Raw genomic sequence first — 15,010 nt, forward strand, 5'->3', positions numbered from 1 at the left:
CCTAGAGATTTTGGAGTAATGACTCCAAACTTTGGTTTTGTAAACTAGACACATGTCCGATGTTAAATTGCGAAGCTTTTAAGTTTTTACGGATGTTTGTGACCGTGGCGGCGCGTCGAAAATGGAGGTCATTTTGAAAACACGCCATGAAAAGAAAAATGGCCATTACTCAGCCATGCAAAATCCAATCTGATCCAAAATTGATATGCATGATTGTAGTCTGACCCTGACCACATCAGAAGTGGAAAAATCCAGAACAGGTGTAGCGCCACCTGCTGGCAAAAGGAAATGACATGTTTTACTTGGAGCATCACTGCTCCGAGTAGGATGAGCCGACACACCTGAAAATGACGTCCACCTGTTGAAAAGCCATTGAAGTTTACTCTGACAAAAAACCATAACTTTCAATGCGGGGGTGTGGTCGTGACAGAGCGGCAAAGTTGGGCATCTCGCTATGCACACAAAAGTTGCTCTCACGTGCACATTCCTTGTCCAATCTCACTGAAATTCAATGGATATGATGAAGCTTCTATTCTGAACCCATGGATATGACAATCTTGGACGAGCTCTATAGCGCCACCTAGTTATTGCATTGGGCACATTCTGCCCTGTATTTTCTCTTTGCTTTGTCCGATGTGCATGAAATTAAAACTGGAGATACTCAGAAGGGTCCTCTCTCATCATGTAAAGTTTCATGGGTGTACACCTGACGGTGCCTGGGTAACAGGAAGTGGTCGATTATGTGCACCCAAATAATAGAAATTTATTATAAATCAGCCGTTTGTCTCAGGAAGCTGAGATTTCAGAATTAGATGCCTTTAATAACCTCCAGCTTTGATATGTAACACTATAGGGTCTACGAGAAACTTCATCACTTGATTTTTTTAATGAAATTTTGGACTGAACAAAGATTTTTAGCATAAATTCTGTTTAGGTTATCAGCACCAAGAATTCAACTTTCATAGGCATTTATGTGCTACTGCTTCCTAAAAAAATTCAGAATTATTGAAGTTACAGGTGAACTTTTAGACATCATTTCATCCAAAAAGGTCCGAAAACGTCTTTTTAGGCAAAACTGCAAACACCTATTTTTTTGCATAACTTATCTTTCAAATATCAGCACAAAAAAATTAAAAACGGTAGGGATCTGTGTTTGCTGCCTTCCATATTCTTTTCAGACTTAAAAGTGTAACAGATGATTTATAAAAAATCCTTTTTCATCCAAAAACCTGTGTTAAATCTGTCTAGACTCCAAACAAACATTTTTTTATGGTAACTTATGTTTCAACAATCGACACCAATTTTCACAGACCTATAGCTAAACATGTCCCATAGCTACCTGAATATTTTCATAGATATAAAATGAACTGGTCATTCTAACATCTAGCATTCCAACATCTAACATCTTACATGTCAAAGCCTCTCTCAGCCTGGCTCTGCTGAAGGAGTCGTGTTACAACCCCGCCCCCTCCTGCTGGGACCCCTGCTATGTAAATTAGCAAGCAGTGAACAGAGAGATGAGGAGTAAGAATGGCCATTATTCAGGCATGCATAATCCAAAGACAGCCAGTTAAACACTGAAAGACATATTTTTTCGGTATGTCTTTCATACATCTTTAGTATTAAAAACTCTCCAAGATGAATGTGCCTGACTCCACCTGCAGGTGGATCACAGACTTCCTGACGGACAGACAGCAGTATGTGAGGCTGGGGAAGCTCGTCTCAGATACTCGGACCACAAGCACCGGATCCCCCCAGGGCTGTGTCCTTTCACCCCTGTTACTCTCCCTGTACACAAACAGCTGCACAGCTGGTCACCTGTCTGTCAAACTCCTGAAGTTTGCTGACGACACCACACTCATCGGCCTCATCTCTGACGGAGATGAGTCGGCCTACAGGAGTTAAAAAGCCAGGCTGGTGTCATAGTGCAGCGCTAACAACCTGGAGCTTAATGCTCTGAAGACAGTGGAGATGACAGTGGACTTCAGGAAGGCCCCAGCCCCCCTCCCCCCTGTCATCCTCTGTGACTCCCCGGTGACCTCTGTGGAGTCCTTCTGCTTCCTGGGAACCATCATCAGCCAGGACCTCAAGTGGGAGCAGAACATCAGCTCCATCACTAAGAAGGTCCAGCAGAGGATGTACTTCCTGAGGCAGCTGAAGAAGTTTCACCTCCCTGAAAAGATGCTGGTAGACTTTTACACCGCCATCATCGAATCCACCCTCACGTCCTCCATCACAGTCTGGTTCGCTGCGGCCACGGCCAGAGACAAGGCCAAGCTGCAACGCGTCATCCACTCAGCAGAGAAGGTGATCGGCTGCCACCTCCCGTCTCTCCAGGAGCTGCACATCTCCAGGACCTGGAGGCGGGCAGCCAAGATTGTAGCCAACCCCTCTCATCCAGGACATAATCTCTTTCGGCCCCTCCCTTCTGGCAAGAGGCTCCGGTCCATCAGGACCAGGACCTCGCGCCACAAGAACAGCTTCTTCCCCACTGCAGCCAGCCTGCTGAACAGAACCCCAACTCCCCCAGGTGACCCCCCCTCCCCCCCCGCCCACCAAAGGACTGTCGGTGCCACTTACAGGCCCCACCATCCCAGCCCATCTGTGCTCCCACTTTAATTCACCTTACTCTACTGTATATAGTGTGTTGTTGTTGTTAACTTAATTTTTAACTTATTCTTAATTGCACTATACACCAAGTCAAATTCCTCGTTTTGTAAAGTGCGCTCTACTGAACCTGGCAATAAAACTTTTTCTGATTCCTGATTCTGATTCTATTAATCATTGTTTTTTATTCATTCAAAATGCAATTAAATCAATATTTTATTTTTTTTCTTTTCCTTTTTCTTTTTTTTTTATCTCTTATATCCTTTTTTATAATCAATGTTTGAACTTCTTTTCCTTTCTATTGTCATGGTTTCAGTTTGTTGTCTTTTTTTTCGCTTTAGTTCTTGTTCTGTCTTGTTTGGTTCTGTTTCCTGTTTTATTTTGAAAGGTTTCCTGTCTTGTCATGTTTCTTGAGTTTTACTTCCTTTGGTCCCCATCTGCCCTAATCGTGTTCACCTGTGTCTTGTCTGCCCTGTCTGTATATAAGTCTTGTCTCTGCCTTCCTCCTGTGCTGGTCCATTAACTTCTGCTCATGTTGATCACGTCTTCTTGTCTGGCGTCCATGTCCCTTGCCATGCCACAGTAAGTTTTTGTTTTTAGTTTTGTCATCCTGCTCTGCAGCGCTTTTTGTTAGTTAAATAAACCCACTTGCCCTGAACCCGTTTGCCTCCCGTCTCTGCGCCTGGGTCCTACCTGCTCTCGAGCCTCCCCCCCACACGACATCTATACATCCAATGAAATTAAACTACAAATCAACAAACACAACTGATAACAAATGTCTCTAAAAAATGATGTGTATATTTGCAGAACCTTAAAAACACCAAACAAATAACAAATGCTTCCCAATTAAAGCACAAAAAATGGAACACAAAATGTAAAACCCAAGTTAGAAATTGCAATTTGAAAAAGATACTTTTTTCAGCAGCTTTTCAAAATCAATCACCAATTCTACTCTTCTGTGGATGAAACAAAGAGCTCCAGAACAATGAAGCCATTTCTCTAAGTCTCTCTCACCTTCAGTTTTAAACAAGGTCTGTGAAAATCCACCATACATTGGTCACATGAACTCAGAGACCTGCTAAAAGTGCACAATTGTAAAAGCTCTTTTATATAGACAACTGTTTGTTTGCTTAGAGCTCTAAATATAAAAAAAAAATGCTTTTCTATCACTTAGACACAGATGGAGAACCATATCAACTGGATTAATAACAGGGTGGCATGTTTAGGTTTAAACTTACATCAATAGACAACATGAAGCTGTCCATCACATTTTTGACCTAAACATGTAAACACATCCTTGGCTCTGCGGTTAGGAAATGGTATTTGGGAATCTCTTTATACCAGGAGCCAGCCTGGCCATTGGAACATCGCCACAGTGCCCATCCAGACTGGGACAGCAACGGGGTCCACTTCAGAGCCGTGAGCTGCTGTGTTTAACTCCAGCTGTCCCAGCAAGGGAGACAACTGCAGCAACATCCACTGACCAAGCTGACAAGCCCTGGCAGAAAAGATCCCCACAAGAAAAACACTGGCTCAGGCAGGCTGGTCAAAAAAAAATAGTTTTGCCATTGTCTTGCAGCTCGCAGATCAAGTGGTTTAGTTTTCCAGTAATGTCAGTCAAGAATGCAAGTTCAGATTCACAATGTTCATATTCACCATATTCAACAGACATCTCCTCCAATAGCACCTTAAAAATCCTGTGCTGTTTTGCTTTGCAGCTGAGGTTGTTTACGATTTTCAGAATAAGAGTCATTATATGTCCAGAGCCAATCACTTCTGCACATAAGGCCTGCTGGTGAATGACGCAGCAGTAATGCAGACATTTTGGAAAGTCTGGGTCAGCTTTACAGTGAGTGATGAAACCTGTTTGTCTATTGATCATAGCAGGAGTCCCATCTGCAGTCACTGCTACCAGCTTTTCTAATTGTACCTTTTTCTGCACAAAAACTCCTTCACCGTGTTATACATTTCAACTCCTCTTGTAGTTGTCTGTTAGGGCAGATGTGTCAGGAGTTCTTCTCTTGTGGAAACCAAAAGCTATGCTGTACTGTTGCCGTCCACAGACTCATCACACTGGACGTTAACCACCTGCACTTTGCAAGATCCCGGTCCAGCTAATTGGCCAAGTTATCAGACATAGCTGACACTCATCTAGACATTGTAGTGGAAATTGAATGAGTTCTATTGTTCTCATCCTTAGGGACAGTGATAGCAATTATCATCATTGCTTGAATTTTTTTCATGCTATATGCAAAAGTCTTTGTCCCTTAAGGCAACAGATTACAGCCCCCCCCCCCCCCCCCCCCCCCCCCCCCCCCGGCTGCTGTCATATTAACAATAGCTTGGAGCTCCAGAATGGACAAGAAAAAACGACGAGAATGGCTTGAGCAGGGCGTTGCTCACGGGGCGGTCGCTCGTGCCAGGCGGTCGCACGTGCTCGGGCCCGCTAAATGCTACTTGTAGCTTTAATTATTATTTCAAGTCCTATTTTACTCATTTCATGTTCAGTAAACTCGCTTATAACGACAGACTAACTGCTTAAACTGTAATTGTTGAAAGCAGTGAGACTGTGAGCTTGTTTCCTTTAAAACCCTTGTGCTATCTTAGATGACCCCACCCTTACATTGACGTGTTCTCCCTACCATGACAAAGGTGGATAAAGATGGAAAGATTTCAGTTAATCCATGGACACCAGTGAAGATCACAAATCATTGAAGAACAAAGGTTCAGAGCACTGTGTAGTGGGTCTAGATGACCCAGTTCCCAACGTTAAAGTGCCTAGGATAGCACAAGGGTTAAATGATTGGTTCAGATGATCTGTCACGGTTCAGAAGACCCATTTCTTTTGCTGCACTCTATCAATTCCACAGACTAAACGCCTGTCTGTCCCATTGCTGTGAACTTGGTAGTCGTCTTAGAGTCCCACTCGGATCATTTTTTGATCTATTTTCAAAATGTTGCCAAATCACGATTTAGCTTGTCAAGGAATCCAAAGAACACTTTCTTTCTGCAGTGGAGCAGGAGTTTATTAGAAATTCACCTCTGAGTTCAGTTGGTGCCATGCAACGCACACACCCTCCCCTTCCCCGTTGCTGAGAGCTCTCTGTTTACAATCTCTCCCACGAGCTTACAGCCCCTTACATCCCCAAGCTAACCTTAGTGGCGCAACAAAAACATCAGAGCTATTTAGAGGTACAGTTTTAATTCAGATTCAGAGGAGGAAAACAAGGACTTTCATGGATCTATTTCTAGCTCGTCTTTTATGTAACACAAACAATCTTTTTTAAGTGGTATTTTTTTGTTTGCTCCAGAATCACAACTTTTTAAAGTAAAGAAATACTCAGAAATACAGTTGTGAGCTTAATTTTCTTCATAAATGTCCTCCATCACCAGAAAAATGCTACTGGAGCAAATTAAAAACACCAAAAACATGGTTTTCATGGGGTCTTCGAACTGTTTAATTAGAAAGTTATGTTGTTGTTTTTTTTTATCTTCTCTTTTTCTGTTAGTTTTCTTTTTATGAGCCAAACTGACTGAAGCTGAAGGTTGCTCCTCCAGATGTGATTCCTGTTCTTTGACCAAATCAAAAGTCAATACTTTTGCAGTCAAACCATCACATCATGCTGCCCTTCATCTATCTTCTTTCACTTTCGGCTTCTCCCATCAAGGGTCGCCACAGCGAAACAACCCTCCCTCGAGGATGAGTCGCATGGTCAACTTGGCAATGTTCTATGCCGGATGCCCTTCCTGACGCAAGCCTCTCAATTTATCCGGGCTTGGGACCGGCACAGCAGCAGAGAAGGGAACAGGGAGCAGCCTGGATTTGAGCCTAGGTTTCACGGACGGAAGGCGCTGCAAACCAGCACGAGCTAAATGAGGAACATTCTTTAGAAGATGTTTTACGCCTACAGATCATCAAAGGAAGGAGCTTTAAAGTAAAACAGGGGTCATGTGACCCATGACAGTTCTGAAACTGTAATGTGTGAGGTAAGGGAGCTGTAACAGAATACTTTAGCAGCCGAGCACTTGTTTTTGGTAGAATCTCCTTTTCCTCCATCCTCCAATCATCCTGCACAGAACACACTGTGACTGACTTCAAGTTTTTGTTTCATCCAGCTGTGGAACCGCCGACCTTGAATACTTCATTATGGAACATTTCTGGTTCCGGGTTGCTGCGCGGACGCGTGTGTGGCTCGCTGCGGCTATACAGCTATCTTCAAATGACTTAAAAAGTTGATTTTCTCCAAAAACAAGAGCTGACCATGGCCCCCAAGAGAAACACTGACTACGAAGACCTTTAAAAGTCTCTTGATGATCTCCAAGCTGCTTTGTATCCCTTTATGGAACAAGTGAATGCTAAGCTAACTCCGATCTTGGATCTAATGGAAGACTTCCGAAGATTCCGAGCTCAAAACGAACAATGCGATAACCGGGTCGACATTCTGGAGAAAAGACTGGACGATGTGGAACAACAAGTAAGGATGAATAATGTCATACTCACTGGAGTACCGATCAAACCTCGGGCAAAGCTAAATGCAGCTGGAGCTAGCATTGCTAATGCTAATAGCGCTAGGAGCTCTGAAACGGAGAGCGGTGTAGAGTCTCTGGAACATCAAGTGGAATCATTTTTCACGTCTAAAGGGATTTCCCTGGATCAAAACACCATCGAGACCTGCCACCTGCTCCCCAGGAGAAAGGAGACGGATAAACCAGCGATCCTCATCAGGTTTGTGAATCAAAAACACAAGCTAGCTCTGATGAATCAACGTAAAAATCTGAAAGGTTGTGCTGTTTATCTGAACGACCATCTGACCAGAAGGAATCCTGAAATCTCCAAACATGCGAGGCTTCTCAGGAAGCGTAAGCAGATTGAAAACACTTGGGTTAAAGGCTGCAGGATTTATGTCAAACCACTCGGTCCACCGGACCGGTCCAAGGTTCTGGTTGTGAACACCATGAAGGACTTAGGGAAGTGTTTGATCACGGACGTCTGAACAACATGGAGTAAATCAAAGAGCCAAAAAATTACAAGAAATATGACGCCTAGATTCATCATTTTCTCCAAAAGTCTGAAGTGACCAAATTAACAGCTAAGCTCTGACCTGCAGACAACTTGACCTCAACTCTTAGGCGCCGCTGATATCAGCTGAAGAAGGATATGGACCTCTATTTAATGTCTGCAGACATAACATCGAAGAGAACTATAAACTTTGTTTTAAACCGAGAAGAACAGCTGTTAATCAGCAAAAGAAGAAATGCCAACCTTGGTCATTCGACAAAATATGGACCCTTCTTATTTTACTTCACAGCATTGCTTTATCATAAAAATAAATAATTAAATAAATGGGAAGAAAATACAAAAAAATAATAAAACAAATGATTAATCAATTATTGAAAATGGTTAAATTGATTGACTTTTAATGATATTAATTCACTTGCTCCAAAAAAATTGATAAATTGATTCAAGATTTTTCCTAATGTAGCATAACTTTGCACATATTTTTTAACTTTTGACACTTAATCAAATTTTGCTATGAAAATTCCTGAAACAGTTTTGTCTATTTTACTGATATAGTATTATTTTTTAATCATATCAATGACTTTTATAAGTAACATAATCTTCATATATTTGGATCCTTCATTGCCATGTTGATTTCTAAAAGTTATTTTTTACAAAATAATTTAAGTAATTCATCTTTGTCATGTGCTTTATTGATATTGAAAGATTCTTAATTCTGTCTGATAAAAGTTTGGAACCGGATAATGATAAATCATGTAATAAAATGGTTACAGTATAACGGGGTGGGATTATATAAACTCGCTTCCTTCCACTCCCTTTCAAGCAATATTTATTAATATGTCTAATTATCCTAAGTTTGATTAGTTACTGTATGAATGTATAACTGATGATTGTATTGTTTTTTTGTGTATCATTCCTATTTGATTGCTTGAAATAAACCATTTCAAATAAAAAACCAACTACAGTCTTAATGCCTCGCCTGCCCTAAACACCTTCAATAATGACCCCTGACCCATCCACACGTGCTCACGCTGACCTGGTAGAGCACGTTTGCACACTTCCTGCAGAGGTTGTGCTCACACGGCAGAATGACCACCGGCTTGTTGAAGATCTCCATGCAGATCGGACATGTCAGCTGCTTCTCCAGCCGTGCCAGAGCGGCCTCGCGTTCTTCCCCCCCGCTGCTGTGAAGCCAGGTCAGGTCACCTGGCAGAGACATGCTGATGTCGCCGCCCTCTACCTGCTGGACCCAGAAAGCGGCGAGTCAAAACAGGGATATCTCAGGGATACTGCAGGGTTTCTGCTTAGACCGGGGGGGGGGGTATGTGTGTGTGTGTGTGTGTGTGTGTGTGTGTTGTGTGTGCTTTTTTTCACTTATACCTGATGGAAAGCGAGCAGACAACGCTGGCAGAAGCACAGTGTTCTGACGAGGGACAGAGAAAAGTCCCATTTCCTTTATTGCACTCATTTCAAATCTGTTTTCCATGTTTTCTGACAAAATCTTTAGCAGGTTTGAGGTGGTTTTAACTTCTCTTTGCTCTCTTTCCAAGCTTTTCTCAAGATCAGGACAGTTGAGAACATTTGTCTCATGAAGAGAAATAGATAAATACAATTAAAAATGAGTCTAAATCCTTTGGCTTCAAACTCCTGACAATAGAAATGAAAAAAACAACTTTTCACTGTAATTATTGGTTCAATTTTCAGGATGTTATTTTAAAATGTGCTAAATGTTGACAAGTTAGGCTGGCATTCACTGTAGTTTTTTTTGGAAACCAAATTTTACATCTATGTTTTAAAAGTGCTAGCTTGAAATGTTACAAGGATTTATGAAGATGGGCCAACCTGTACTAAGACTGTTTTCTCATTTTGTTCCCATTTGGTCCTAAAAAGACCATTTCCAGTCATTACACTAGTTTGGTTTGTAATCAAAAAGAACCACAATCAGGTCCACAAAAACTTGAATAATACAAACCATTTGCTTAGAACTTGCACACAAAAAAATGCATATTTTTGGGCTGTATGACATTGGAAGTCTTCTTTCTCTTTCGGCTTTTCCCATCAGGGGTCGCCACAGCGAATCATCCTTTTCCACCTCACTCTATCATGGACATCTTCTACCCTAACGTTAGCCAACTTCATGTCCTCTGTTAAGACATCCATGTATCTCCTCTTTGGCCGTCCTCTTGCCCTCCTGCCAGGCAGCTCCATCTCCAACATCCTTCTACCAATATATCCACTATCCCTCCTCTGAACATGTCCAAACCATCTCAGTCTGGCTTCTCTGACTTTGTCGCTAACACAGGCAACATGAGCCGTCCCTCTGATGTACTCGTTCCTTATCCTGTCTAACCTGGTCACTCCTAAGGAGAACCTCAACATCTTCATCTCCGCTACCTCCATCTCAGCCTCTTGTCTCTGTCTCACTGCTACCGTCTCTAACCCATAGAGCAGAGCTGGTCTCACCACTGTCTTGTACACCTTTCCTTTGAGTCTTGCTGGCACTCTTCTGTCACACAACACTCCTGACACTTTCCTCCAACCGCTCCAACCTGCCTGCACTCGCCTCTTCACCTCTTTTCCACACTCCCCATCACACTGAACTGTTGACCCCAAGTACTTAAACTCCTGCACCTTCCTCACCTCAGCCCCCTGTAACCTAACGCTTCTACCTTGATCCCTCTCGTTCAGACACATGTATTCTGTCTTACTACGACTGACCTTCATGCCTCTTCTTTCCAGAGCAAACCTCCACCTCTCTAGCTGTTCCTCCACCTGCTCTCTACTCTCACTGCAAATTACAATGTCATCCGCAAACATCATTGTCCAGGGAGATTCCTGTCTTACCTCGTCTGTCAGCCTGTCCATCAGCATAGCAAACAAAAAAGGACTCAAAGCTGATCCTTGGTGTAGTCCCACCTCCACCTTGAACTCCTCTGTCTGACCTACAGCACATCTCACCACCGTCATACTTCTCTCATACATGTCCTGAACTACTCTGACATACTTCTCTGCCACTCCAGACGACCTCATACAGTACCACAGCTCCTCCCTCGGCACCCTGTCATACGCCTTCTCTAAATCTACGAACACACAATGCAGCTCCTTCTGACCTTCTCTGTACTTTTCCATCAACATTCTCAAAGCAAAAATGGCATCAGTGGTGCTCTTACGGGGCATGAAACCATACTGCTGCTCACAGATCTCCACCTTCTTCCTAAGCCTGGCTTCCACTACTCTTTCCCACAGCTTCATTGTGTGGCTCATCAACTTTATTCCTCTATAGTTGCTGCAGTTCTGCGTGTCACCCTTGTTCTTAAAGATCGGGACCAGAACGCTTCTCCTCCATTCCTCAGGCATCTTCTCACTCTCTAAAATCCTATTGAACAACCTTGTTAGAAATTCCACTGCTGCCTCTCCTAAGCACTTCCATACCTCCACAGGTACGTCATCAGGACCAACGGCCTTTCCGCTCTTCATCCTTTTCAGAGCCTTCCTAACCTCATCCTTTCCAATCTCTGCTACTTCCTGCTCCACAACAACCACATCTTCCTCCCTTCTTTCCCTGTCATTTTCCACGTTCATCAGCTCCTCAAAATACTCCTTCCATCTTTTCTGTACACTCTCCTGGGTTGTTAGCACCTTTCCATCTCTGTCCTTAATCACCCTTATCTGTTGCACGTCCTTCCCATCTCTGTCTCTCTGTCTGGCTAGCCTGTACAAGTCCTTCTCTCCTTCCTTTGTGTCTAACCTGTCATATAGCTCATCGTAAGCCTTCTGTTTGGCCTTTGCCACCTCTCTCTTCACTCTACGCTGCGCTTCCTTGTACTCCTGTCTACCTTCCTCAGTCCTTTCTACATCCCACTTCTTTTTAGCCAACCTCTTCCTCTGGACGCATTCCTGTACTTCCTCATTCCACCACCAAGTCTCTTTACCGTCTTTCCTCTTTCCAGATGACACACCTAGCACCTTCCTACCTGTTTCCCTGATAATTTCTGCTGTAGTTTCCCAGTCATCTGGAAGCTCATCCTGACCACCCAGACCCTGTCTCAACTTCTGCCTAAATTCCTCACAAGTTTCTTCATTCTGTAGCTTCCACCACTTGGTCTTCTTTTCTGTTTTCCCTCTCTTCTTCTTCCTGACCTCCAGAGTCATCTTACACACCACCATGCGGTGCTGTCTGGCTACACTCTCTCCTACCACCACTTTGCAGTCAATAACCTCTCTCAAATGGCCTCGTCTACATAGGATGTAGTCCACCTGGGTACTCCTACCTCCACTTCTGTATGTCACTCTATGTTCCTCTCTCTTCTGGAAGTAAGTGTTGACTACAGCCATTTCCATCCTCTTCGCAAAGTCCACCACCATCTGTCCCTCCAGATTCCTTTCCTTCACACCAAACCTGCCCATCACCTCCTCATCACCTCTATTGCCCTCACCAACATGCCCATTAAAGTCTGCTCCAATAACAACTCTCTCTCCTCTGGGGGAACTCTGTATGACCTCATCCAACTCACTCCAGAATCTCTCCTTCACTTCTAACTCACAGCCAACCTGTGGCGCATACCCACTGACTACATTCACCATCACCCCTTCGATTTCTAACTTTAAGCTCATCATCCTGTCTGAGACTCTTTTCACCTCTAGAACACTGTTTACAAACTCCCCCTTCAGAATCACTCCTACCCCGTTTCTCTTCCTATCAACACCATGATAGAACAGTTTGTATCCTCCTCCAATACTACGTGCCTTGCTGCCCTTCCACCTTGTCTCCTGCACACACAGTACATCTACCTTCCTTCTCTCCATCATGTCTGCAAGCTCTCTGCCTTTCCCTGTCATTGTGCCAACGTTAAGAGTCCCTATTCTCAAACCTATGTTCCTGCCTTTTCCCTTCTCTCTCTGGCAACGGACCCTTCTGCCTCCCCTCTTTCTTCGACCAACAGTAGTCAAATTTCCACCGACACCCTGTAGGTTAACAGCATCGGTGGCGGTCGTTGTTAACCCGGGCCTCGACCGATCCGGTATGTCTAAAGTGTTGTGGATGATTCGCATGGTTATTTTGGCAATTTTTACGCCGGATGCCCTTCCTGACGCAACCCTCTCTATTTATCCGGGCTTGGGACCGGCACAGAGGCAACTGGCTTGCAACCCCTGTGGCTAGATTAGCTGTATGACATTGGAAGTAATTTGATCTAACAGGTAGCTCTTCGAGCTCATTTCCTTTTGTCAAATGCTTGTGTGCCACTGTTTGCTTGTAGATTTGGATGTTTTACTGTGAGGTTTCTGGTTAAGCAGAAAGGACCTGCTGCATGGTCAGATCATTTCACTCCTTTCCAGTGATTTTCTTCTTAAACTAGCATTGTCTTCCTGCTCTTAGGCTCCATCTTTTTGCAGTTTGAGGATTTTCCGAACCAGAAGGGTGTCACTAAAACACAACAGCATTCCTGACTGTGAGGACATCCAACAGTTGCCGTCCTTTTGCAAGAGGGTGGTGGGTGTTTAAAACCAGCTGAATGCCGGAGCTTTGACTGCTTTGAAATAAAACCTGACCTGCACAGATCATTGAAGTTGCCTGTGCTGTAAATAACCGACCTGCTCAGCAGACAGCGTTGACTAAAGTTCAAGTGTCTCCGTTGTGTCAGCTCTTCATGCAGGACCTTTCAGAACACCCACATTTTAAAAAGGGCCTTTCTTGTCCTGCAGGAATTCCTTCACTCAGTGAACCTTTTCCTGAAGCTCCTCTGACACCAGAACAACACCAGACCAGGCATGAGGGAGACTCTACCTGCTTTCAACGCCCTCCAGATCTTCGTCCCTGGTTCCTTCCTCTTCCTCCCAACACTCTCTCTCCGGCTCATTCAAAAGTCACGTAGAAAGCAGAAGGGGAGAAGTGGAAGGGCTCTTTGTTTCTGGCGGCTCCTCTCCATCTGCAGGAACCTGCGTGTGCTGTGGGGCATCGGGTTTCTGCCCCACGCCTCTGAGCTGATCCTCTCAGCCCATATGAGGCGGTGGCTGGTATGTGGACCGATTAAGCTCCTGCCAGGCTGTGCTGCGTCTACGGTTTCACCCTCACAGAAACCGCATTCAGGTTTATCACGATCCAGTTCAGAGAAACACACAACTCTGGAACTTTGCACGGCTGCACGAACGTTGTTTGCGTTCTGCCTGCTGTGAATGTGAACTTGCACACTTCAAAACAAGCAGCACAACATAATAAAAGCTTATAGTGGATAACACAATATTGTCAATATTATCAGTACAAGTTTCTGAACTAATCTGATGGAATGGACAGTCAGCGTCCCGTCAGTCCAGAAATGAGTTTGAAGAAAAACAGTAAAGATGGTCAGTGATCACAAGATCTTGATCCAATCAAACCCGATACGAATATAGCATATAGGATGATATATAGGGTAAAATATAGAATGACATATAGGATGATATATAGAATGATATATAGGATGATATATAAGACAAAATATAGAATGATATGTAGGATAAAATATGGGGGCCGGTTCAGCTTGTGCTGGTTTGCGGCGCACTCCGTCCGTGAAACCTAGGTTCAAATCCAGGCTGCTCCCTGTTCCCTTCTCTGCTGCTGTGCCGGTCCCAAGCCCGGTTGGATTGAGAGGGTTGCGTCAGGAAGGGCATCCGGCATAAAACATTGCCAAGTTTACCATGCGACTCATCCTTGAGGGAGGGTTGTTTCGCTGTTGCGACCCCTGATGGGAGAAGCCGAAAGTGAAAGAAGATGTAGGATAAAAATATAGAACTATATATAGGATAAAATATAATGATATATAGGATATGTAGGCCTTGTATTGAAAATGCCTGAAGGCATCTACAATATTGCTTGAAAGACTGAGACTCAGAATGTCAGTTTAATTGACAAAGATTCACTTTCTAAAATGTTTATAATTTTTCCTTTCTCTTTTGTTAATAACTTAAATATTTACTTTGGATTTCCCTAAAGCACATGTTCATTTGCTTTCTTTTTAACATGATTTGATTGATTTAATTGATATTGATTTAACAAGATTTTATTCTTCGTCACCGGTGTCTGCTGCAGGAAGTCAAGTTAGCACAAAAAGTGGAATATTGAAGAAGATGACAGTATTTTGGTTCTTTCTGAGTTTAAATTTTCTTCCCAAATGTTTTTTCTTGCAATAATTAATTTTCCATCTCAGCGTATATCAAAGTTTCACTCCGAGGAAACTGGTATTTTTGGTGTTTTGAACATGTTCTTGTGGCATTTTTCTCATGGGGGGAGGACATAATTTAGAATAACTTAGCCTAGCTGAGTATTTTTTTTATCCAAAATGCGATGAATCAGAAGCAGATGAAAAAAAATACAGTTTTTCAGAAGATTGTATTGGTGACGGAGAA

The 15,010-nt window shown here is 43.4% G+C and overlaps 1 protein-coding gene across 2 annotated transcripts in view; it reads right to left on the reverse strand.

Moving 5' to 3' along the window:
* The window catches only part of trim101 (tripartite motif containing 101), a 58,192-nt gene extending 44,354 nt beyond the window's left edge, over positions 1-13,838 (reverse strand). Inside the window, exons 1-2 of one of the 2 annotated variants that reach the window (XM_078950107.1) lie at positions 13,413-13,838; positions 8,664-8,867 (exon numbers count right to left, since the gene is read on the reverse strand). In XM_078950107.1, the coding sequence (XP_078806233.1) occupies positions 8,664-8,846 (183 nt within the window). In that variant the 5' untranslated portion in view covers positions 8,847-8,867; positions 13,413-13,838. Of the gene's footprint in view, positions 1-8,663; positions 8,871-13,412 lie in introns of both variants that reach the window. The other variant, XM_078950106.1, reaches the window with a different exon arrangement.
* Positions 13,839-15,010: the final 1,172 nt, after the last annotated feature.

Source organism: Oryzias latipes, chromosome 7, assembly GCF_053564925.1.
Source record: "Oryzias latipes strain Hd-rR chromosome 7, Olatipes_Hd-rR_3.1".
NCBI lineage: Eukaryota > Metazoa > Chordata > Actinopteri > Beloniformes > Adrianichthyidae > Oryzias > Oryzias latipes.